The sequence below is a fragment of the Lipophrys pholis genome (genome assembly GCF_963383615.2).
Source record: "Lipophrys pholis genome assembly, chromosome: 3".
NCBI lineage: Eukaryota > Metazoa > Chordata > Actinopteri > Blenniiformes > Blenniidae > Lipophrys > Lipophrys pholis.
The window spans coordinates 11037241-11061129 of NC_137627.1; the positions used below are offsets into that span (position 1 = coordinate 11037241).

Sequence of the window (23889 nt, forward strand, 5' to 3'; positions counted from 1 at the left end):
ATTAGATAATGATACTTAAATAATTGCTGCTACTTTAATCAGTAAAACTGTCACTTTGAGATGGATTATTTCGACATATCCATGCTCTGCATGTTCAGTTTAGTCTTGATATTGATATATAGATTTTAATCTAATTTCATCGATTTTTTTTTCTTCTATTTATTTCTGAGTAACACCTCAGAAGGGTCTGTGTATATATATATATTTTTTACAATTAAATTGTTACGGAACTGACGCGCCTGATTGAATAATTAGTAGTTTAATCCAGATTAGAGCGTAATCTATAAACGTTGAAATTGAAGAGAGAGACGGGGGTTAAAGGATGAATAAATAAGTGAGGGGCAGCGCGGTGTCCTTCCTCCGCTCCCTGATGCTTCCGGATGGGGAAGAAGGCTGAGCGCCGTTTCCGCCGCCATTGCGGATTTTGGACAGAAGCTCAGCCGTAGCCACTGCTATCCATCGATGCAGTGCTGAAACCGGACACAGAAGGGGGCACTCAAACCTGCGTTTCCAGTGACGCCGGACTACGGAAACACGACTGCCTGCACCGCATTTCGTAATTTTTTCCCGTCATTCCTGTGCCGTTTTGTTTTTTTATTTATTTATTTATTTATTTATTTTCTCCACTGACTGGCTCCGACCTACACACACCGTGAGGAGGTCGTAGCTAGCGCGGTGCTACTGCCGAGCCAGCCTGCTAGCGGTACGGAGAAGCTCAACTAAACCACCATGGCTCAAATCCTACCTATTCGGTTCCAGGAGCACCTGCAGGTACGTGCGCTGGTGGGAGTGGGGGGGGTACATTTGAAAAAAAAAATAATAATTGTGAGCGCCTGCATCCCTGTTATGTGAGGATTTGGTTTGACAGCTTGCTAAGCTAAAAGCTAGCGATAAACGTCAATACCCGCAGCAGATGAATGACCTCCCCTCCCCCGTTTAGCTCCTTCGGCTAGCGCCGCTTATTCATCGCACGGATGCTGCCGCCCGGTACTCCGGGTGTAAGCGACCAGTTTCATTCAGGAGGAAGGGATAAACAATTCCAGTCGTTGCTGACCTTCAGCAACAGTTTTATTTATTTTTTTATTCCCTTCTCCGTTATACCATTAAGACGTAAGCGCCGCTACACTGAGCTAGCTGAGCCGGGGCATTAGCTGGTTAACGGTTCTGTGTCGTGAGGGATGCTGCTCCAGTCACGTCATCTAATTGTGAAGACCTCTCAGTCGCTGACCTGGATACCATCACGGCCGACATAAACCATCACCACCAGTGCACATCGCCTCTGTTTTCAGAAATAAAAGTAGCTGGGTTGTTTTTGTTAAGCGGAGCCTCGGCCGGCTGTGTGGCCGTTAGGGAGCCGGTCAGTCCGCGGTCAGCTGCAGTCGGTGGATCCTGTAACATTTCACGGCCATACTCAAAGGTTATGTCACAACAAGGCGTTTTAAACACCGAGGCTATTCTCTAGATTCCTCCCACTGTAATCAAGCATCTTTCTTTATTTCACGCATCTCCGTCTTTACTGTCTTTTGCAAATAGTTACTGCCCATTCACCCAAGGGATCGAGATTAACTATATCTCAATGTCACAATGAAGGCCCTGGCTAAACACACTGACATATCTGACATATACTGTATATATTGTTCAGGTTGCTCATATGAAATATGTTCTATGTGGTATCTTGACAGTTTTTTATTCCTTTCCAGTACATTTGCTGTGTGTTTGAGTTCACATCACTTAGGCCTTCGATTACAGAGGTGTAAAATCCTGCTATTCTCCCTCAATGGCTCCCTGCTCACACACATGATTAGAACTGAGCAGATGATGATGGTGTTGAACATATATGACAGTGCTCCGAGATGATCAGTGGAGTACCCACTGGGAGGGACTAATGGATGCTTTGCCAACATAATGTGGGAAAAAAAAGCTGTGGTTTGGTTATAATGAGAAGTGTAAAGATACTTTAATAATGACTCATTTAGGACAAAATGATTTGTGATCATGACTACTGTGCAATGTACATTTTGTTTGTGACGACACAGAATGATTAAACAATCCTCACAGAATATTTAGTTCTTTGGCATTAAGAAGGCCACCACGGCAACACAATGGGTTTTTGTGTATATCTTGACTATTACCTTTAGTGTTTCACTGATAATGCCAGTACTTGTCTTGACAAGTATTTTTATCTATTTAATTCTAGACAGCAAAAAGGCTCTCCTGTTGTGGAAATCGCTGTTAGCCTTTCACTCGCATCATGATGCCTCACAGACTTGTCCAGGCACAAGATAGTTTTAAGAAAATTTCCACGTGTTACTGTCATGTGCTGATGGTATTAAAGGTCCCATATTAAAGTCTGTGAAGAAAGTCTGTCATCTCCCTCACTCGCTTGCTCCACTTTTTGGTAAACGTGTACTCATACAGGGGATTTAGAAATGTTCCCTTCTTGACATCATGCGGGGAAATGATCCCTCCCTATGGTAGTGGATACTCAGTTAGACCCTCCCACAGATGCATATGAACTTACAAAGATTACTATTAATATTGCATCTATTTACTGATGTCATCCCTGTCATTCTGTGTAGTAAACACTTCAAGCTGCCACTAAAGGTTCTGTTCTCATATCACAGCTCCAGAACCTGGGAATCAACCCAGCCAATATTGGGTTCAGCACTCTGACAATGGAGTCCGACAAGTTCATCTGCATCAGGGAGAAAGTGGGCGAGCAGGCCCAGGTTGTCATCATTGATATGGCCGATCCCAACAATCCGATCCGCCGCCCCATCTCCGCCGACAGCGCCATCATGAACCCCGCCAGCAAAGTTATTGCCCTCAAAGGTAAGCCCTGGCTAAAATGCACCTAGCACTGTTAGTGCTTAGCAAGTGTGCTAATTGTAACAAGGCACATGGACAGAGAAAGTAAAAGAGTATAAAGTTTTGATTGGCCTTATATCTTGCTATTTTGATTTTCTAACTCACTGGGTCTTTTGTGTAAAGTTTGTGTTGTCAGTCAGTTATGTAGCCGTCACAGTCTGCTTTTTTTTTTCATTTTGATGTTCATATGTAGATCACCCCATTTGTGTTTGTCAAAAAACAAGTAACTAAATGAGATTAATCCAATTTAAATGTGCAGCACTTTAATACTCTACTTAATCAATGGTAGCAGTTGTAGTATTAGTGAAATGTCATGCTGTCATGAATATTTTGTCTATTTTTGCTTGTTTTTGCTCTTTTTTCATTTCTTACTGCTTTCTTATGTTTGCAGACGGTGAGTTGAATTTTACATATCATGAGTTGTTAAAGTGATCCTGTATGCACTGTCTTGAAATGTGTGCACACTTCTGATAGCAAGTTTAATGAATGCCTGAATTTACGCCGCTAACAAAAGCAGAACACGGCAAAACTAAGTTCTTATACAAGTGTACTTTTTGTGTTTGTGTGTTTGTCCTGTTTGCTTCTCTACACATGTATTTTTATGATATTGCGAACCATCTACTTATGCTATGCTTCACATGGACTTAAATGTCTCAGCATTATCCACATTTCAAAAACCACAGGGCCCATGTGAATACAATGTGCTAATCACTGACTTCAGGCCTGTTAATCATCTAGTTGAATAAATGTCACAAATTAAAGTTTGAGTTTAAGTCAAGTAAATATAGAAAGATGGTATGAGCCTTGTAAAATCAAAAGTAGTTAAACATGGAGGGAAATTGCAGTATTCTTCAGTTCAGCCTTGAATAAATATCATACTGATCTAAATATAATACATTTGGTTTTTTTAATAGGTCTGAAAAATTGCTGTCATTGTATATGTCTAATATTCAGTTCCCGATGTTATGTTTGATGCAGGATGTTGTTGTTAACAATCTGTTAATGGCTTCAAAATGCTGCATCTGAAGTGCTTTGAATGGCAGTGAATATGTTGGGAGGAGTCGGTGGAACCGGAGCATCAGAGAGACGAAAGCTGGAGTGAAACTTAGAAATTGATTGTCAGAGTGGGGACGATCGCTGCATGGTGCCCATGTCTGCTGGAGACCTTATGTTCCCAGGAAACATCTCAGAAATTTGGCTGTTAACCCCAAATCTATTCCCCATTACCAGTATTCAAAATTAAATGGATTTGGCCTCATGACATTTGTCTTATAGTCAGACCAATACGGCAGTATGCTCTTTAAGTACTGACTGTCTTAATGAACATTTACCTGTGATGTAGGCCATACTTTCATTATAGTTGTTTGCTTGTGGCTTGCAATATTTAATGTAACCATGATAAATAAGCATGCCAGCTAAATATCTTTAACTTCGAATAAAAAGATATGCCAGAGTTAAAATATATGTTATGTTTCTGAGACACTGAAAAGTTATAATCTCCAGAAAAAATGTCCGACATTGGTTTCTCCTGTGTTGCTCTTAAACGTTGCACAATTGGCAGCAGGCTCATCGACCCAAAACATGTGTCCCTGTTTTGATTGGCCCACAGCAGGGTACAATGAGAATAAATCCAATTGTTGGCAACATTCCATCCTCCACTTTTAATTTCCAGGTGTAGATTTTCAAATCAGTAAAAACAAAAAAAGAAAAACACAATTCCTGTATGATTTCAGAAACGATTACTCCTCAGCATTATAGTTTATGACTATATCTATTCATCAATTATAGTTTATCAGAGCTAGTTTCACGTTGAAATAAAAATACTAACCTTAATTGAAGGCCAAAACTTGATATTCCTAGTTTGTCTTACTATATTTCAAGATGGAAAAGTTCCCTATTTTAACTTAGCTGGCTCTTTTTAGATTACTTGTAGATTGCGCCTTTTTTTGCTTAACTTTACACACACATCTCAAACATCTGTTGCTGTACTTTAATTCATGTGCTGAATTAACTGGTACTTGTCTGATTTCGTTTGAATGAGGCTTGCTTTGGCCGGATTAAATCCAGAATATTTTATCTTTAGCTCAGGGAGTTAGAATAAGTGTGAGTGCATCTGTCCAGCATCCTTCTCATCATTACATCTGTTTATGTGCTTTGTGGTCTTCTTTTGCTAATCTGCATTCAGACCCAATCCAAATTCCCACATCCCTCATTTTTAGGATTAAATTCCGTTGTGACTCCACTCAGAGCGGTGGCTGGAGTTTCATTTCTGTACTCGGCGGCAGGCCCACTCAGCTCACAAAATCCTTATTTGAACTTGCACAGAGCGGCCTTGTAATGTTTTTCTGCAAACGTCAGCTACTAAATGATCTGGTTGTAGTTGAAAAAGGACAGTGGGGAAAATAAGACATGTAAAAACATTGTAGTTAATTGTCATGGAAAGTTAGATCGAGCTACGAAGCACAGACGCCACAGTAGTCATAGCAGTATTGCCAAAGACTGCATACATGCAACCCTCTTTTTGCACATACTGCTGTATGCGTGCAGGTACTAAAATAGAACCTGTGAAGGAAAATCTGACAAAATCCATAAAGGAAAAGCATAAACAAAACCAGCCCCGCAGAATCATCACTACAAGACTGAAATAATCACAATGACAATCATTCCAGTTTCCTCTGCAATGATTGCAATGTCTGCAGTAGCAACTTTTAAAATCTGAGCTGGCATCATTGGAAGATGGTTGCCTTTAGCCAAAAGTAATTTCCATGAGCAACTTCTTGCATCAGATCTAACTGAATGCAGATCCACCATTTAAGTGGTTTCCCCTTTTGTTGGTCTTGCACTTTGTGTTGAAAATGGTACTGGCTTTTTGTAAACCCGACTGCCAGCATTTCTCAAGTAACTGGAATAAGTTTTCCCAAATAATGTGTTTCTTCCTCAAGTCTGCTGTGTGTTGTAGCTTTAGTCACTGGACTGGTTTTGTTGAATTCAAGAGGTCTGTGAAGGGGGGGTGGGGTGTTGTGGCTCACGTCTTTCTTCTGTGTCACTGTGTGTAAACTTGCCTCTCGATGTTTTCAGCGGCAAAAACCCTGCAGATCTTTAACATTGAGATGAAGAGCAAGATGAAGGCTCACACGATGACAGATGATGTGACCTTCTGGAAGTGGATCTCCCTCAACACTGTTGCCCTAGTCACAGACAACGCGGTCTACCATTGGAGCATGGAGGGTGACTCCCAGCCAATCAAGGTCTTTGACCGTCACTCCAGCCTGGCAGGATGCCAGATCATTAATTACCGCACTGACGCCAAACAGAAGTGGTTGCTGCTTATTGGCATTTCAGCGCAGGTAATTCACCCATTTGATTTGCTTCTGGGTTGATATTGATCTTTGAAACGAAATAGGACTTGTAGTTTTATCACAAACAAGTCAACAGTAAATAAAAAATGAAAAAATCACCAGTTTTTGTATTTGTCTGCTGTGCTAATTATTTATCTTTAAATCTCTGCCAAATATTTGTCAAAAGCATTATTATATGTGTATTATAACATCAAATAGTTTCTTTTTCCCTTCTTATTAAAGCGTTCAAATGTGTGATGACTCACCCTGCACCCTTGAGGGCGCTCCCTAATCCTGCATCTAGTAGAAATGTGTACGCAGCTTTACATGTCATCTTTGCACCAATAGACACAATCAACTGCTGAAAATGTCAATATGATCCTGAAATATTTTGACAATAACATGAATATAAATGAAAATTTTTGGGATATTGTTTCACAAGGGTATTTAACAATTTTTGATGTGATCTCTCTTAAAGATTCCAAAAGTAACATTTGACTAGATTAGCTGCTTTCTACCATCTTAAAATATAACACATAAATACAACAAAGTGTGTGGCATAAAGTTCTATTTCACTGAAATATTTGATCAAACTTAAGAGCTCATCATGAATCTCAATGGTCCTGATGGTGCTGAGGTGTTGAAGAATTAGTCCAAGTAAACAAATCCTTATAATGCGCGGACACTCTTGACCTTTGACCCTGTGATTGTTTTCTCCCCTCCTCAGCAAAATCGTGTCGTCGGCGCCATGCAGTTGTACTCGGTGGATCGTAAGGTGTCTCAGCCTATTGAAGGTCACGCCGCTGGGTTTGCACAGTTCAAGATGGAGGGCAACACGGAAGAGTCCACTCTGTTCTGCTTTGCTGTGCGAGGACAGGCAGGAGGAAAAGTAAGCATTAGTTGTGCTGCAAAAGAAAAAAATATATATTTTAAAGTGCTGTCCATCCCAATTAACTACATTTAAAAACATTCCAGAGGCTCTGCAAGGCTCATTTTGTCTCTTTTTGTCTTAATGTCGTCCTTTATCTAGCTTCACATCATTGAAGTGGGAACGCCACCAACTGGGAACCAGCCATTTCCAAAGAAAGCCGTAGATGTTTTCTTTCCTCCAGAAGCCCAGAATGATTTCCCTGTTGCGATGCAGGTAAAGAACCTCCCTATGAGGAGACACTTAGAGCTCCTATTTATGACATGTTTGCTTTTAGTCTATGGGGATCATCAGATGTGAAACAAATACTTCCACCACTTATGTCTCCACTGCTATTGTTTCATCAAATTACAAACGGCATAGATTTGGGGAAGATTTCACATAGCAGTCTCTCTCTTTCTCTTCATTTAGATCAGCTCCAAGCAGGATGTGGTGTTTCTCATCACCAAATATGGCTATATCCACCTGTATGACTTGGAGACTGGAACTTGTATCTACATGAACAGGATCAGTGGGGAAACCATTTTTGTCACAGCTCCCCACGAACCTACAGCTGGTATCATTGGAGTCAACAGGAAAGGACAGGTACGGTACTCGGATGTGGACCCTTCGACTCATTCTGTGTTGACATTCGACGCACGGACCTTTATGAGCAAATAGCTCATAGCTTATATTAAATGATCAGTTTCTGTATTCCCTTTTGTATTTATCAGTTCTTTAGTTTTGTTGGTTTGTGAGAATTGTGCGTCAGATGTTGGTCTTTGTGGGATTGAAATAGTTAGAAAAAATCCACTGTGGTGTATCACTCGTGTTGGCAAATGTTTATGGTCTGTATAGTGTTGAGTCAGAATTCTATTGTCCACCAATAGTGCACCATGTCATCTGTTAAATCGTTTCCGTTGGCAAAGCTTGGGTATTTGGTCCTCTTCATTTTTTAGATTTGACATATTGAACGTTACACCATAATTATCATATAAAGTTAAAGCCTGGCAGCTAGTTGAAAGACATTATGTTTAAATTGTGGTAGAGATATACGCAATGAACCCCTCAAAGTTTTGATCAAATCAAAGGGTAGCCTCAAAAACGTAGTTTAAGATACAAACTGAAAATTTGCCGATGACTCAGTTCCCGTTATGAATTTATGAGAGCTTGTATCTTGTTTGGCTGTTACTGTTATTTGCAGATTGTCTTTACCTGTGCTGTAACGGCTCAGTATTTTCCCAGCGTGGGTCCTTGTGTTCGACCTTGACTGAGGAAATCTCTGAAAATATCAGGCTGAAGTAGCATCTTTAGTGTCAGGCAGCATGTGACTGTCACAGCAGGAGCGTTAAGCTTGTCCAGGCAGGCGACACATGGAATCTAATCCTGTTATTGCTTTTGGCCCTCACCTGCAGCTTCCAACATAGAGTTTACTGCGTTGCACGCTTACACATGAAATGTAACACTATGAACAAAAAGCATGAGGTTAATTCTATTGAATCTGTGTTAGTTTGAATAGAACTCGTATTTGGTTTCAAAGACAACTTAACCAATGTTATGCTGTTAATTGCGGATTTTCTCTCAAACTTCTTTTGGAAATCTGTATCGTGTTTTTCTGTGGTCACTCTCGTTTTTGGATTCTATTGGTTGGAAGCTGTTGTTTGCATTCTGAAGATTTAAATGGCCACTTTAGACGCAGGAGGCTCAAACTTCCCCACAGCATTAAAAATCAGAGCCATGTCCTTTGTAATCCCGAAACAATAAATGGCACCTCTGCAAGAACTACAAACAATTTGGTAGAAAATTTACAAAATCTTTTATGTATTTTAGGTGTTGTCAGTGTGTGTCGAGGAGGAGAACATCATCCCCTACATCACAAACGTGCTCCAGAACCCAGACCTGGCTCTACGCATGGCCGTACGCAACAACCTTGCCGGTGCCGAGGAGCTGTTTGCCCGCAAGTTCAACACTTTGTTTGCAGCAGGGAATTACTCCGAAGCTGCCAAGGTGGCAGCCAACGCACCCAAGGTACTTTTAGTATGCCTCAGCACACCCAGATTGGGATCAAGTAACAACACATAAGTTCAGACTGTTTTAGCCTGAGCTGAGTGTGTGTAAAACATATTTGGATTTACCTACAATTATAGTTTAGATCATGTTTGTTTTACACAACCTACTATGTTTATTATTGTTCGAATTTGTCACAATCTGGCAGGTCTCTTTATTAACTATACTTAACCACTTCCCTTTTTTCTGTAGGGAATTTTGCGAACTCCAGACACCATTCGTAGGTTCCAAAGTGTTCCAGCCCAGCCAGGCCAGACATCCCCTCTGCTCCAGTACTTTGGCATCCTGCTGGACCAGGGCCAGCTTAATAAGTTTGAGTCTCTGGAGCTTTGCAGGCCTGTTCTCCAGCAGGGCCGTAAGCAGTTACTAGAGAAATGGCTAAAAGAGGACAAGGTATGTGTGCAGTTATGGCTTTTTTTACACTATTTTCCTCTGACATATCACACACAGAATGCTCATCGCAACAGGTCTACTCTGTCTTAATTTTGTGTTTTTAATTCTAAATGACGAGATTAAGAAACTATTTAAACTTTATGTTACAGTGAAGGTATTTCTGCCATTTCCACAAATAGAAACCACACTGCTGGTTGGTGTTTCAGATCATAACATGATGATGGAATTACCGACTGGTTTATTTACACAATGCTTCATAACTTGCTAACCTTGTATTCTTTTGACTCGCTCCCTTTGTCTTGCAGCTGGAATGTTCTGAGGAGCTGGGAGACTTGGTGAAGTCTGTAGATCCAACTCTCGCACTCAGCGTCTACCTCAGAGCCAACGTCCCCAATAAGGTCATCCAATGCTTTGCAGAGACTGGACAGTTCCAGAAGATTGTCCTCTATGCCAAGAAGGTCTGTGACTGTATTTGTGCTGATTTACTCTGTTGATAACAGCTACTTGTATATTATATTGTCCCATCATTACATAAACACAGAAGTTTTCCTTAAAGATCTATCTGTGCTTCAGGTGGGCTACACTCCAGATTGGATCTTTCTGCTGAGGAACGTAATGCGCATCAGTCCAGAACAGGGTCTTCAGTTCTCCCAGATGCTGGTTCAAGATGAAGAGCCACTTGCTGACATAACACAGGTAAACATATTTTTGTGGTTCTTCCACTTGTAGACTGGAAAGAGAAGGTCTGAGTCCTATTAGTACTACTAGAGATTTAAAACACAACTGAAGACATATTTTGTTTGTGACATTTTGGGCCGTGTGTTTTATTTGTGCCCCCAGATTGTGGATGTGTTCATGGAGTACAACCTGATCCAGCAGTGCACATCTTTCCTGTTAGATGCCCTGAAGAACAACAGGCCAATGGAAGGGCCGCTACAGACACGCCTGCTGGAAATGAATTTAGTCCATGCACCACAGGTACTCAAACACCAATAAATCAGAGCCAGCTACGCTTATCATCTCATTTAACCAAAACCTGAGTGACATGGCCATTTGTTTTATTCACGGCAAAAAAAGGGAAAACCAAAATTTATTTGAATGACAATGATCTCTGTATTCATTTAGATTTGAACTATTTAGTCGTTTGTATCACATTTTGACGACCTTTTATGCTATTTTTTCTTCTGAAATGTGTACTTCAGTCTTCTTCCCCCTAAATATTTTCATTGCTGCTCCTGTTGCATAATGTCATGTCAACAAATTGCCAATATCATTGAAATGCTTCTTCTCGTAGGTTGCAGATGCCATTCTGGGAAATCAAATGTTCACCCACTATGATCGAGCCCATGTGGCACAGCTGTGTGAGAAAGCCGGTCTTCTGCAGAGGGCGCTAGAGCATTACACTGACTTGTATGACATAAAGCGAGCTGTGGTGCACACACATCTTCTCAACCCAGAGGTACATCTCAGACAAATTTATTATACAAACAAAGAGAAAAGACTGAAATATAGCTGTATGAATAGATAGTCACACATTTTTGTGTTTTGGTCTCTTATTAACAAGTTTTTTACCCTGGCCCTTGATGTTTTTGCAGTGGCTGGTGAATTTCTTTGGCTCCCTCTCTGTGGAGGACTCTCTGGAGTGTCTGAGGGCCATGTTGTCTGCCAACATTCGCCAGAACCTGCAGATCTGCGTTCAGGTCGCCTCCAAGTACCACGAACAACTCTCCACTCAGTCCCTCACTGAGCTCTTTGAGTCTTTCAAGAGCTTTGAGGGTAAATCACAAACATCCAAGCAATATTTACTTTCATGTTCATGAGTGATAAGCTATTAACCATTAGTTTTTCTTCTTATAGGTTTGTTTTACTTCCTGGGTTCAATTGTCAACTTCAGCCAGGATCCAGAGGTTCACTTCAAATACATTCAGGCTGCCTGCAAAACAGGACAAATCAAAGAGGTGGAGAGAATCTGCAGGGAAAGTAATTGCTATGATCCTGAACGTGTGAAGAATTTCCTTAAGGTCAGGATTAATATTTCTCTGTCAAATATTTTACATCCATCCTTGGAATAATTCTGGAATGTTAAGTCAATGCATGTGTTTTTTTCATCCCCACAACAGGAAGCAAAGCTCACTGACCAGCTGCCTTTAATCATTGTGTGCGATCGCTTTGACTTCGTTCATGATCTGGTCCTGTACCTGTACCGCAACAGTCTGCAGAAGTACATCGAAATTTACGTTCAAAAGGTGTGTTACTAAACATGAGAGTAGATTGAAACGGCCTCTCTTTACTCAAACACATCTCTAACCTGAACCAGAAACACGCTTCAATGTCTTGATCTTGTGTTCCAGGTGAACCCGAGCCGTCTGCCGGTTGTCATTGGAGGCTTGTTGGATGTTGACTGTGCCGAGGATGTGATTAAGAATCTGATTATGGTCGTGAGAGGACAGTTCTCTACAGACGAACTCGTCGCTGAGGTGGAGAAAAGGAATCGGTAAGAGCAAAACTAATTTTTAACCGAGACTCACTTTGTTACACTTTGAATGGAACCCCAGTTTCCATGTCTGCCGACTCTTACTAAAATACGGGGATGGTGATGGAACAAAACAGGCAACTTTATAAAGTGATGACAGACTTTGTAGAGATGTGAAGATGAGAGTTGTAAGAAAATGTCTCCAGTTAGAATGTCTGAACATTTTTGTGTGCATGAGAGAGGAAGTGGCTGTACACATATTAGAATAGGTGTGGTTAACTAAAGCTACCTAAAGTTAACCATGGCTGTTGTTCAGTGAAATAGCATGGCTGTAAATGTGCGTAGCGTATTGCATTGAGAGTTGCTAAAAGATAAATACTTCATGTTCTCCAGCTAAGCATCCCAGCTAACTTCTTCCACTCTTGCTGCAGTGGAAAGCAGTAACCATGCCTAGAAGACATGTGTATCCAACTTGAAAACTAAAACAGAAAGTCTAGCCAAGGTTCCTTTTTAAAAAGAACAGTTCTTGTCCAATCCTGGGATGTCCTGACCGTGTCTCCCTCTCCAGACTGAAGCTGTTGCTGCCCTGGTTGGAGGCTCGTATTCACGAGGGTTGTGAAGAGCCTGCAACACACAACGCTTTGGCCAAGATCTACATCGACAGTAACAACAACCCTGAGCGCTTCTTGAGGGAGAACCCTTACTACGACAGCCGTGTGGTGGGCAAGTACTGTGAGAAGAGAGACCCTCACTTGGCCTGTGTGGCTTATGAAAGAGGACAGTGTGACCAGGAACTCATCCATGTGAGTTTGAAGTGAAATCCTTTTCAGTAAAATGTCAGAACTTTAGGTTTTAAGTGTTCAAATAAGCATCGGTTTTATTGTTTTTATGCACTGCTGTTGTTTGTATGGTGATTTGATTTCATTTGATTTTTTATTTTTTAGGTGTGCAACGAGAACTCACTATTCAAGAGTCTGTCTCGCTACCTTGTTCGTCGTAAGAACCCTGAGCTGTGGGCAAGTGTGTTATTAGAGACCAACAACTACAGAAGACCACTCATTGATCAGGTAAGCTCCTCATACAGCAATCAGCGTTACAGATTTGGCTTTTTTATATAAATCCTGTTACACAGCAGGTATTTTCTTTTTCTTTAATAAAAATATCAGCCATAGGGCCTCACGTGTTGTTCCCACCTGGTGTAGGTTGTCCAGACAGCTTTATCGGAAACTCAAGATCCAGAAGAGGTGTCTGTCACAGTCAAGGCCTTCATGACGGCTGACCTTCCCAATGAGCTCATCGAGCTTCTGGAAAAGATTGTTCTGGATAATTCCGTCTTCAGTGAGCACAGGTGAGAGTCTGTTTCTTCCCTAAAGTCATCTTATAAAAGCGCAAGACCTCTTTCAGTCTATTTTTGTTTTGTTGATGAACTGCTTTGCTTTAAATGGCTAACTTTAGATAGTGACACCAGTGTTTATTGTTCATATTTCACATAGTATTCATTTCAACTCAAAAATCCTTGTCCCCAAGGAGCAATTACAAGGAACATTATGGCAGGCAGTGCAACAGTAACAGTAATTTATGTCAAAATAAGCTGTGTTGTGTATTTATATTTAATGGTGTTGTGTTTGTCCTCCAGCGGAACAGATTTAACATTTCCCTTCTTTTGTGTTTCAGAAACCTCCAGAATCTGCTCATTCTGACAGCCATTAAAGCTGATCGAACACGAGTTATGGAGTACATAAACCGCCTCGACAACTACGATGCCCCAGACATTGCAAACATTGCCATCAGCAACGAGCTCTTTGAGGAGGCCTTTGCTATTTTCAGAAAATTTGATGTCAACACTTCTGCAGTGCAGGTGAGTTTGCTCTGTCTTGACTCTGTTTTTAAAAACATTCACGGAAATACATGTAAATATATGTTACACTGGCCTGAATCTTAGCCAGATTATAATGTGAGAACTGTTAACAGTCTTGATATTGATTGATCTGGCTTTTTTCTTGTATTCAGGTTCTGATCGAGCACATTGGCAATCTGGACAGAGCTTATGAATTTGCAGAGCGCTGCAATGAGCCCCCTGTTTGGAGTCAGCTGGCAAAGGCCCAGCTGCAGAAAGGCCTGGTGAAAGAGGCCATCGACTCTTACATCAAGGCGGACGACCCCTCTGCCTACATGGAGGTGGGACAAGCTGCAGCCCAAAGTGGTAAGATGACTTATCATATTTAGCTCTTGGCTCAGTGTAACTTACAGCTTTGGCATTGATACGGTATATTATCAATAAGAGCAGTTTGGTAACTATATTGTGGCTACAGTGCTGATGTGAGCCATTTACTGTCTTCAGGTAACTGGGAAGACCTGGTGAAGTTCCTACAGATGGCCCGCAAAAAAGCCCGCGAGTCATACGTCGAAACAGAGCTGATCTTTGCCCTGGCCAAGACCAACCGCCTGGCCGAGCTGGAAGAGTTCATCAATGGGCCCAATAATGCTCACATTCAGCAAGTAGGTCCACTAATGTGCAGAGTCCCGACACACAGCAATGCTTTCTTCTGCATACAGTTGTGACTTTGCTCGCCTTGACCTTTGCTTCCGTTGCTCTTCTTTAGGTGGGAGATCGTTGCTATGATGACAAGATGTATGAAGCAGCCAAGCTGCTTTATAACAACGTGTCTAACTTTGGCCGTCTGGCTTCCACTCTGGTGCACCTGGGAGAATATCAAGCCGCTGTGGATGGAGCTCGCAAGGCCAACAGTACCCGCACCTGGAAGGAGGTGAGGAATGTTAGAACTCTGACAAGGTGTGTTCACACCTATGATGTTTGATCCCATTAAAACGTTTCCTTATGTGGAAATGCTTCTGTTGCCGTCCAAACCCTGGGGCACATCTCATTAACGGACCAAGTCCACAAGCAGTTTTTAATCCACTTTTGAACATACTGGCGGATTTCATTTAAATTTTAATGGAGGTGTGAATGCAACTTAAACCAACAGTGTTGAGCTACTTGTGAGCGTCCTGCCAGTAAAATATCCCACAATAATCCCACGTGTTTTAGCGCAGCTTTGAGCAAGTTTTGAAAGTTGCAAAGTAGGTTGTACCTATATCATTACAGCCTTCCAGCATGTGTTTTGCCTTTTACTCAGACTTTAAAAAGCAAACAAGCAAAATACAAGCTTTCCCTTTTAACGTTTGAATTATATCAGGGAGCACTACACAAGTGTTTAATTTGAGCTATTCATTTAGAGAAAATAAAAGGTATTTTTAAAGTGAGAGTGAGGGAGTATTTGCATTAATCAAGTGATTTTGAATGATTTTCCTCTCTGCTAGGTGTGTTTCGCTTGTGTCGATGGTAAAGAGTTCCGTCTTGCACAAATGTGCGGCCTGCACATTGTCGTCCACGCTGATGAACTGGAGGAGCTAATCAACTACTACCAGGTACATAGCTGACCATCAACTGAGTGTATATGTAAAAAACCCAGAATAGTCAGTAGATCACATTTAGTGCCGCTGCCAACAAGAACAGAAATCCCAGAGTTTGAATTTTAGTTGATGTTGGATTTGAACTTATAGTTCAAGATCAGTGATTGCATCTGTGTAAATACAATAGTTTTTACAGTGAAATAATCAGATTTAGTATACCCAGCATTTGTGTGATTGAAATGTTTAAAGTTAAACTGTTGTGGGATGTTGACATTTTAAAAAAACACAGATGAAAGCTGGACTGTATTTGGAGGGTTGCTTAATGTGTGAGAGTTTTTTTTTTAATCAATACAGTGTTTCTGTGCTGCTAACCAATGGCAAAAATGTCAATGACATTTTTCGCAGTTTAGGGGGTTTTTTTGGCACGAAAAATTTGCACTGAATCTTGCTTGTTTATTACAAGTCACCCTTATGCATTAGGACATATCATGTAAGTGGATCTTAACAGCAAGAAACTCAAAGTTTACTGGAAAAAGGCACGCTGCAATGTATTTTAATTGTTCAGGTGAACCTATTAATAATCAAAAAAAAAAAAAAAAAAAAAGCAATATCTATCAGAAAAATCACAATGTTTGTCCCAAATGGCCAAACTCTAGTGATCACCATATCCAATGAATGTATTGCTCCCGCTTGAAATTAGATGCGTAAAAAAATACATTTCTGAACAGTTGGGGTATAAGTTGCTAAGTCTGTCTCCATCCTCCAGGACCGCGGCTACTTTGAGGAACTTATTACCATGCTGGAGGCTGCTCTGGGGCTAGAGCGTGCTCACATGGGCATGTTCACGGAGCTGGCCATCCTCTACTCCAAATTCAAACCCCAGAAGATGAGGGAACACCTGGAGCTCTTCTGGTCCCGTGTCAACATTCCAAAGGTAAGCATGTGGGATCAGAATGTCTGTCGTATTCTGTGGCCCAGTCTGGATAAAGAAAAGCTTTACCTGAGTTCATGACCTCATCTGCGTGTGCTTATTTGTTTGTAAGGTTCTCAGGGCAGCCGAGCAGGCCCACTTGTGGGCAGAGCTGGTGTTCCTCTACGACAAGTATGAGGAATACGACAACGCCATCATCACCATGATGAATCACCCGTCTGATGCCTGGAAAGAGGGCCAGTTCAAAGACATTGTCACTAAGGTGCAAAGCAATGTTTTGTTTGTTGTAACGAGTCCAGCCAGTAACTGCAAAGCACTAAACTCTTGTGTCAATTATAGAGAAACTGTAGATCTTCAATTGAATGCATGTGTCACACTGCAGGTGGCCAATGTGGAGCTCTACTACAAAGCCGTCCAGTTTTACCTGGAGTTCAAACCCTTGTTACTGAACGACCTGCTCATTGTCCTCTCTCCCCGACTGGACCACACGCGCGCTGTCAACTTCTTCAGCAAGGTGAGAGCCTCTTTCTGCTTTTTGAGAACAGATCTGATTCCCAATATGTGTTGACTGCTTGTGACAATTTGCCTTATACCCTGATTTTTTTTAAATACAGGTGAAGCAGCTTCCTCTGGTTAAACCTTACCTACGGTCAGTCCAGAATCACAACAATAAATCGGTGAATGAAGCACTCAACAACCTCTTCATCATTGAGGAAGACTATGCGGTATGATAGGATTATGTTTTATTTCATTCTTGTTCAATCCAGTATAATGTACTTCACCAATAGAAAATATGATACTTCCATGTCGGTCTTATCTTTCTCCTCTCTGTTGTACAGGCACTGCGTACATCCATCGACGCTTATGACAATTTTGACAACATCTCCTTGGCCCAAGGCCTGGAAAAGCACGAGCTGATTGAATTCAGGAGGATCGCAGCCTACCTTTTCAAGGGCAACAACCGCTGGAAACAGAGTGTGGAGCTCTGCAAGAAAGACAAGCTCTACAAGGTACAAGGCCCCTACAATTAACAGTCACTGAGAAATATTCAAAGATGAATGTTTCGGGTTAAGTGATCTGTACTTGCACTCCTCTCACTGCAGGATGCCATGCAGTACGCATCAGAGTCTAAAGACATCGAGCTGGCAGAGGAGCTTCTTGCTTGGTTCCTGGAGGAAGACAAGAAGGAGTGCTTTGCTGCCTGCCTATTCACCTGCTACGACCTGCTGCGGCCTGACGTGGTTCTGGAGACCGCCTGGCGACACAATATCATGGACTTCTCCATGCCATACTTTATCCAGGTCATGAGGGAGTATCTCTCTAAGGTGGGTTTCTTAGAGTTACCCAGAGGTAGATGTCCTTGTGAGAACGTTTTAGATGTGGTGGATGATTAGGTAAAGATCATCAGCATGTAGGGAATGATAAACGACATCGATTTGTTGAATTTCTTGTTGTCAGGACTTGAATAGTATTTGCAAACCTGTACTGTCCACCCTCCAGATACAGATGCCTGAGGTTCCATGTCTGCACATTTCTGACCTGCGTACCACAAAACTGAAAAAGACTATTTTGTTGGGTCTAAAAATAAGTTTTATATCAGTGTACAAGATTTCCACCCATCAAAAGAATCAGTTGCAGGTCTTAAGTTGCGTTTGCAAATACTCTTTGACTTAGAAGTTTCCCTTACATGGTGTTGAAGAAGAACAAGTCCCGATTCCCAAAATACTGCCAGTTCTTTCCTCTATCCATACTCATCCTCCTCTGCCTCTGTCAGTCATCATGTGTCACAGCTGTGTTTTCCTTTTCGTTTGGATTTCCATTCCTCAAAGCTACTTTTCCATACAAATGTGTTACAGAGATGATTCATAGAAGCCATGTTGCCTATCATGCCATTTATCTCTGTTACAAACCCAAAGCATAACCCACCTGCAGCTTTCATGACGGAAAGCAGACCTGAGGGAAGCTTGTCATAGAAGCTGTTACACAGAGATTTGTAGCATTTTCAAACAGGGATTACATTGAATGAATTATTACGTATTTACAGTATATGGCTACGTTGTTTAGTAAATGTTTTATCTTTCTGTATAGCCTATTACCCTCTGTAAATTTGCTCTAGCTGACTATTGAGAGTATTAATTAATCTCAAGTTTGCATTTGTATCAAAAGTGGCATTAATGACCCTCATCACTCTTAGGATTTTTGTGTTTCTTCTTTGAGTGACGAGTCCCGTTTGCTCTTTTTCTCTCTGTCGGTTTCTATTTTGGGAGATTCCCGTTTGTTTTTTTTTCCTCCTTAAGTTGCCTCTCTGAATTTCCTTTCCAGGTTGATGCGATAAAGGAAAAGGTGAAAGTCGAATCCATTTTCTAATCATTCTTTTTGACCCCTGTTCCCCTGTCCCGTAGCCTGTAGTTTGAAGGAGTAAACTTAGCACAAACTGCATGACCCCTCCCTCCCTGCCCTCCCCCTTCTCTTCCGCCCCATGTCACTCTGCTGCTTCTGACTGTAAAACTCCACATCTTCACTAGAACCTCCTTACCAACCCACCAAACTCCAGAGGGAGGCTCTTCACACCCGTCCCATGACAACGTGCTCGGTTTGCTGGCCACAGCCACGACTGGGATGTCAACGGCTTCTCCAATTAGTCACACGCCTCATAACAAGGAGGAAAACGTGTAAAATTCTCGTAGCAATATTTATTTTCTGACGGCATCTGTAGGGTTGACACTCTCAGGCGTACCGGACACATCAGCCATCTGCTGTAGCCAGCAAGCCTGTCAGCTGTCCTGGTCTGTGGGTGAAGAGTGCCTCTCTGGTCAGGTCCTTTTCTCACTGAGCAGTAGGTGAATCTGAATGTTTAAACTGTCTTGTAACACCACTCAGCTGCAGTCTGCTGCGGCCCATAATCCTGACCTCATCGTTTCAGGAAGGTAAAGACAATGTGGGTCTTTTCAAATCATGCAACATTAATCAAGTCTCTCCAAAAAAAAAAAAAAAGAAAAGATTAATCCTGTGATAGCAATGATTAACTAGAGTGTAATTCTGCTGTTTCTTCAGGGGTGAACCTTAATTTTTTGGTACAAATCGAGATATTTTATCCATCAAACAATGTTCCAGCAAATCACAGGCCGTTGTGCATTCAATGTTATTTGTTGCAGTTGCATTTAAATGTGGAAAATATGGTCAAACTTGTGGAACACTGCAACACATTGATGAAGATGGACTCACAATGTGACAATATTCCATCATCGTCTGGTGGTTTGAGTCCCACTGCGGACGAGTCACCACCGTCTACCAGTAACTCCTCATGTCCAGTCATAAAGGACATCCTGCGTAAAACTTGTGCCAAATCCAACATGCGGATTACAGGATCATATTTTTTGTCTTTCTTTATGCGGCAAAAATAACGTAGCCACACATCCTGGGTTGGTGATGGCAAAACAAAAGTTGGTGAGAACCTGGAGGGACTTCATAATCCTATTTATATTTGATGAAGCTGTCATGATCCAGGGGCCTAAATGCACCTTATTATGGACAATGGTGGGGTCGCATTGACTGCAAGCTAGTGTAGGACCTGTCTCCAGTGATAGAGAAGCTACTGACACGTTACTTAAATGTTGTGTTTTTATGTTGTTTCCTTAACGTCCTTCCCACTGCAATTTATTCAAATACTCATAAAACCCCAGGTGAGGTGACAAGGAGTATAAACCCCAGCAACATGTATTTTGAGAAAGGTCCATTGTGATTCAGTGCGTCTCTACTATTCCTTTCCACTCCTGCACACGGTCTCTTTAAATGACCCGAGTGTCTGAGGAGAACTTTTGAGTTGTTTGGTCAGAAAGACGAAGTCCTCACACGGAGAACGACGGGCATGCACCTCCCCCTCCCTCAGTAGCATCAGCAGCACCCAGGCCAGGCTAGGAGACATCTTTGTTGGCTGTGCCTGCTTCTGGAAACCTTCAACTGGCTGTACAAAAGCATCCCCTCCACCCTCGCTCTCACTCCTCCCACTACGGCTCTCTGCTGCTCTGTCTTTCCTTTCTCGTGCACTCTTCAAGAAGGCATAAACCTAACTGCTGCTTCAGCATGTCTCTTAACTCTCTCTTCTCAAACAAAACTTTTCTTGAACGGCCTGCCTAACCAGACTTGACTGTAGTCGTGAAGCACAGGGGTATGTAGAGAACTGAACCCTGAAGCCATCACAAGAGGAAAAGTTACTCCTTTTCTCTTCGGTGAGAGTAAAAAGCTTTCTGCTGTCTGCTTTATTCTTTTGATTTATTCAGTTCTGTCTGCTGTCCTCTTGATGTCGCTGTCTGCCGCTGAGCTGCTTAGCAACTAAAATCAGACCGCTTCAGCAAGCTCGTTCTCGGGGCTTCTTACATGCCTCAAAGCTGTGTGCACTTTGGGCCGTGTGAAATGGTTCTACTCATTAAAGCCTGTAGACCCAAACTGCCGACTCCATCAGACAGGACGATGCAAAACTAAAGATTTCTGAAGCAAAGCCTCAGTATCATGTATTGTTGGAGCTACAGAATAATTTACCTTTTACTCTCTTAAGTTGATCAATAGCACACACTTTCAGTAGGAAATCATCCTGTGGGACGTCTCAAGAGTCTGAACAATCTTTTGGGTTATTTATAGACCGTGAGTCCGTCAGTGCAAAATGGGCGTCCAAAGCCAATCAGGTGTCGGTTCTTTGCCTAATGAGGCGGAAGCACATACATGCTAGTCAGTGTTTTTACTGGTGAGGGGTTGGTTCTCTACATACTCCACATTTTGCACTTGTTAATGTTGGGTGGCTGAATGGTGGGACCATTATTGCCCTGTAGCTGTTTGTCTTTTCCTCCCCTCCTTATTCCTCCACTCTTCACAAATTAGTGGATGTTTCATCCGATCAGCTGCTGTAGCAGAGCTCGGTGGAGTAGTCGGTACAAGTCTAGTAGTAGTTACTCCTCTCACCTCGTAGAGAGTCTCCCACTCGGTTAGCAAAAGGCCTGCGTCCTGCAGCCTGTTTTCATTTAAAATCTGGACTGTATTCGTCTTCGCCTGTCAGGAATGGTCCCATCCGTCAGCCAGTGAAATAACCCAGAGGTCAGTTTTTTTTTTTTTGTTTTTTTTTACAAGCCCGACGTCTTAGCCCTTTGCTCTTCAAGAGCCTCTTGAGGAATCGTCCAAACACCGTCTGACACAGACCCTCTTGATGTGTTTCCACAGGTGGACAAACTCGAAGCAGCTGAGTCTCTGAGGAAACAGGAGGAGCAGGCGACGGAGTCTCAACCCATTGTTTACGGTAAAACAAATAGATAAAAAAGACTTGCAATCTTGTAAACCCTGCCACCAGTGTGACCACAGCCGTCCTGTTTGAACTCATTGAGGCGTTTCTGCTGCAGGCACACCCCAGCTCATGCTCACGGCGGGGCCCAACGTGGCCGTGCCTCCTCAGCAGGCGTACGGCTACGGCTACACAGGAGCACCAGGCTACGGCCAGGCGCCGCAGCCCAGCTTCGGCTACGGCATGTGATCATCCAGCGACCCAAACCCACCTCCTGACCCACCATCTTCCTCCCATCTGCCCCCCTCTCTCTCTCTTTGTGTTCCTCACCAGCTTCCCATGGTCTTCTACTCACAAAAGGGGCCACAAGCAAGCAAACAGCCCACTCTGGTTTTGAGTACTATTTTTTTATTATGTTGGCCTGTTATATAAGTACACATTTAAATGCGTTGAAGGACTTTTTATTTGTATTGTCTGAAAGAAATTGGACCACATGTTTGTTTTCTGTTTTTTTTTTCACATTCCATATTTATGACTACTTATTTAGATTTTTACGTGTGTTTCTGTTACAGTCATGTTGTTGTTGTTTGTTTTTTTTATTGGGTTGTGCAGACGTGGGCTTGCTATAAGCTCAGCGATGAACCTTTGACGTAGGTGGAGGAGCATTGGATTTTGCACTCATGAAGAATTTAATGTAGAGAAGCTCTTACTTTGAACGTACTGAACCATGTGAACAGCTTACATTGTCTGGTTTGTCTGTATAATGCATTTCGTCATTGTATATTCTGAGGAAGAAAAAAAAAAAAGGTTACATATAATATTGAACATATATTGCCATTTCGATGGCTATAGCTAGCAACACTAAGTAATGATAGTATATTCTGCACAGGCGTGTAGCTTTATGGAGTTTTAAATGCATACTGATGTATGTCACTGTGTGACTGAGGGTGTGTTTGTGTGTGTGTGTGGGTGTGTGTTGCCGAGTGTGACCTGAAGGTCGACATAAGAAGTTTAAGCCCCTCCCCCGTCAGCCTGTCCGAGGCTACCTGATCCATCCTAGTAGATGTTAGCTCTCTTTCATCGGCTCCCTGTATTTAGGTGACCTCTTGTGCCGTGTACAGTGCTTGTGTGAGACTCTATCTGTGTATGTGCAAGGACGGGACCACAGCTCCCACCCTACGGGGCCCTGATCTATACCCTGTGCGTGTGCGTGTGCGTGTGTGTGTGTGTGTGTGTGTGCGTGTGTGTGTGTGTGTGCGTGTACTCTGAACCCTCCCCGTGCTGAGGTCCGTGTATGCCAGGTGTTGTGGTGTTTCCCTCGGTCACCGTTACTTTTTCTTTTTTCTTTTCTTTTCTTTTTTTTTTTCTTGCGTGTACAGATGTGAACATGACGAATTGAAAACTTTTAGATGGAGAACCTCCCCACACACCTATCTGTCCTCCATCCCCACACTACCTGTCCTGTTTCCTCCTACTTTGATGCTGAAATGGCAAGAAGGAGCAGAAGGAGGCCCAAGAACACAGGCTGGTAGAACCTTTGGTGTTCTAATAACAGCTCGATTAGATCCATAAACACTCCTGTAGGTTGTGTGTTTAGACGGTAATGATGAAGACATTTAGGTCTCCTACATCCTGTTCTTTGTCAAGAATGGTATGAAATAAGAGCTTGTTATTTACCTTGATGTAATTAACTTCCTTACATGCTTTAAGCTGTGTGTGTGTGTGTATGTGTGTGTGTGTGTGTGTGTGTGTAAAGTGTCATCCTAACCCTAACATAAGTTGAATTCCTTTCCGTTGTCATGCATATTGATAATAAAGGGGATTTGTCATTGATAAGTGGAAGAATATGACTTACCTGAAAGGGAAATAGCCTAAATAAAAAAACTAAAAATTGTACCCATCCTGTGTGCAGTCAGTTTTTTTTTTGGAGTGGTATTGTATTTTAGTTCACAGATGTAAAAAAAAGAAAACTTTATTTATATCATTCATTTTGTTCAATAGAATTCAGCACAAGGTGGTTTACAGGTTATAAACATTGGGATGCCCACTTCTCCGCTCGACCCCTTCCTTTATATATAGACACGTGTTAAAATTTAAAACTAACTGAGACACAGCAAGAATTAAAAGCCAGGCTGAATATAGTATCTTGTGTTCGCTACATAAAACTAAAGAGGAGTTTTGACCTATTTCACATTTACTGAGGTCAAACACCCTGATAGTTTATTAGTA

At 42.0% G+C, this 23889-nt stretch overlaps 1 protein-coding gene across 2 annotated transcripts; it reads left to right on the top strand.

The window, feature by feature from the left end:
• Positions 1-391: 391 nt before the first annotated feature.
• Positions 392-23559, top strand: LOC308107944 (clathrin heavy chain 1-like). Of its 2 annotated transcripts, XM_080460554.1 has the most exons (33): positions 392-771; positions 2625-2832; positions 5947-6215; positions 6934-7095; positions 7237-7350; positions 7546-7719; positions 8944-9141; positions 9373-9573; positions 9879-10031; positions 10147-10269; positions 10414-10551; positions 10868-11032; positions 11169-11349; positions 11431-11594; positions 11694-11819; positions 11925-12067; positions 12615-12849; positions 12991-13113; positions 13249-13394; positions 13721-13904; positions 14057-14249; positions 14388-14545; positions 14650-14814; positions 15368-15475; positions 16227-16394; positions 16504-16653; positions 16774-16905; positions 17006-17116; positions 17231-17401; positions 17495-17716; positions 18714-18734; positions 21603-21678; positions 21779-23533. In XM_080460554.1, the coding sequence occupies exons 1-33, from the start codon at positions 730-732 to the stop codon at positions 21907-21909; spliced, it is 5055 nt and encodes a 1684-aa protein (XP_080316680.1). In that variant the 5' UTR covers positions 392-729; the 3' UTR covers positions 21910-23533. The 2 variants fall into 2 exon arrangements, with proteins under 2 accessions (XP_080316680.1, XP_080316681.1); XM_080460555.1 differs by lacking the exon at positions 18714-18734 and having other exon boundaries at positions 21779-23559.
• Positions 23560-23889: the final 330 nt, after the last annotated feature.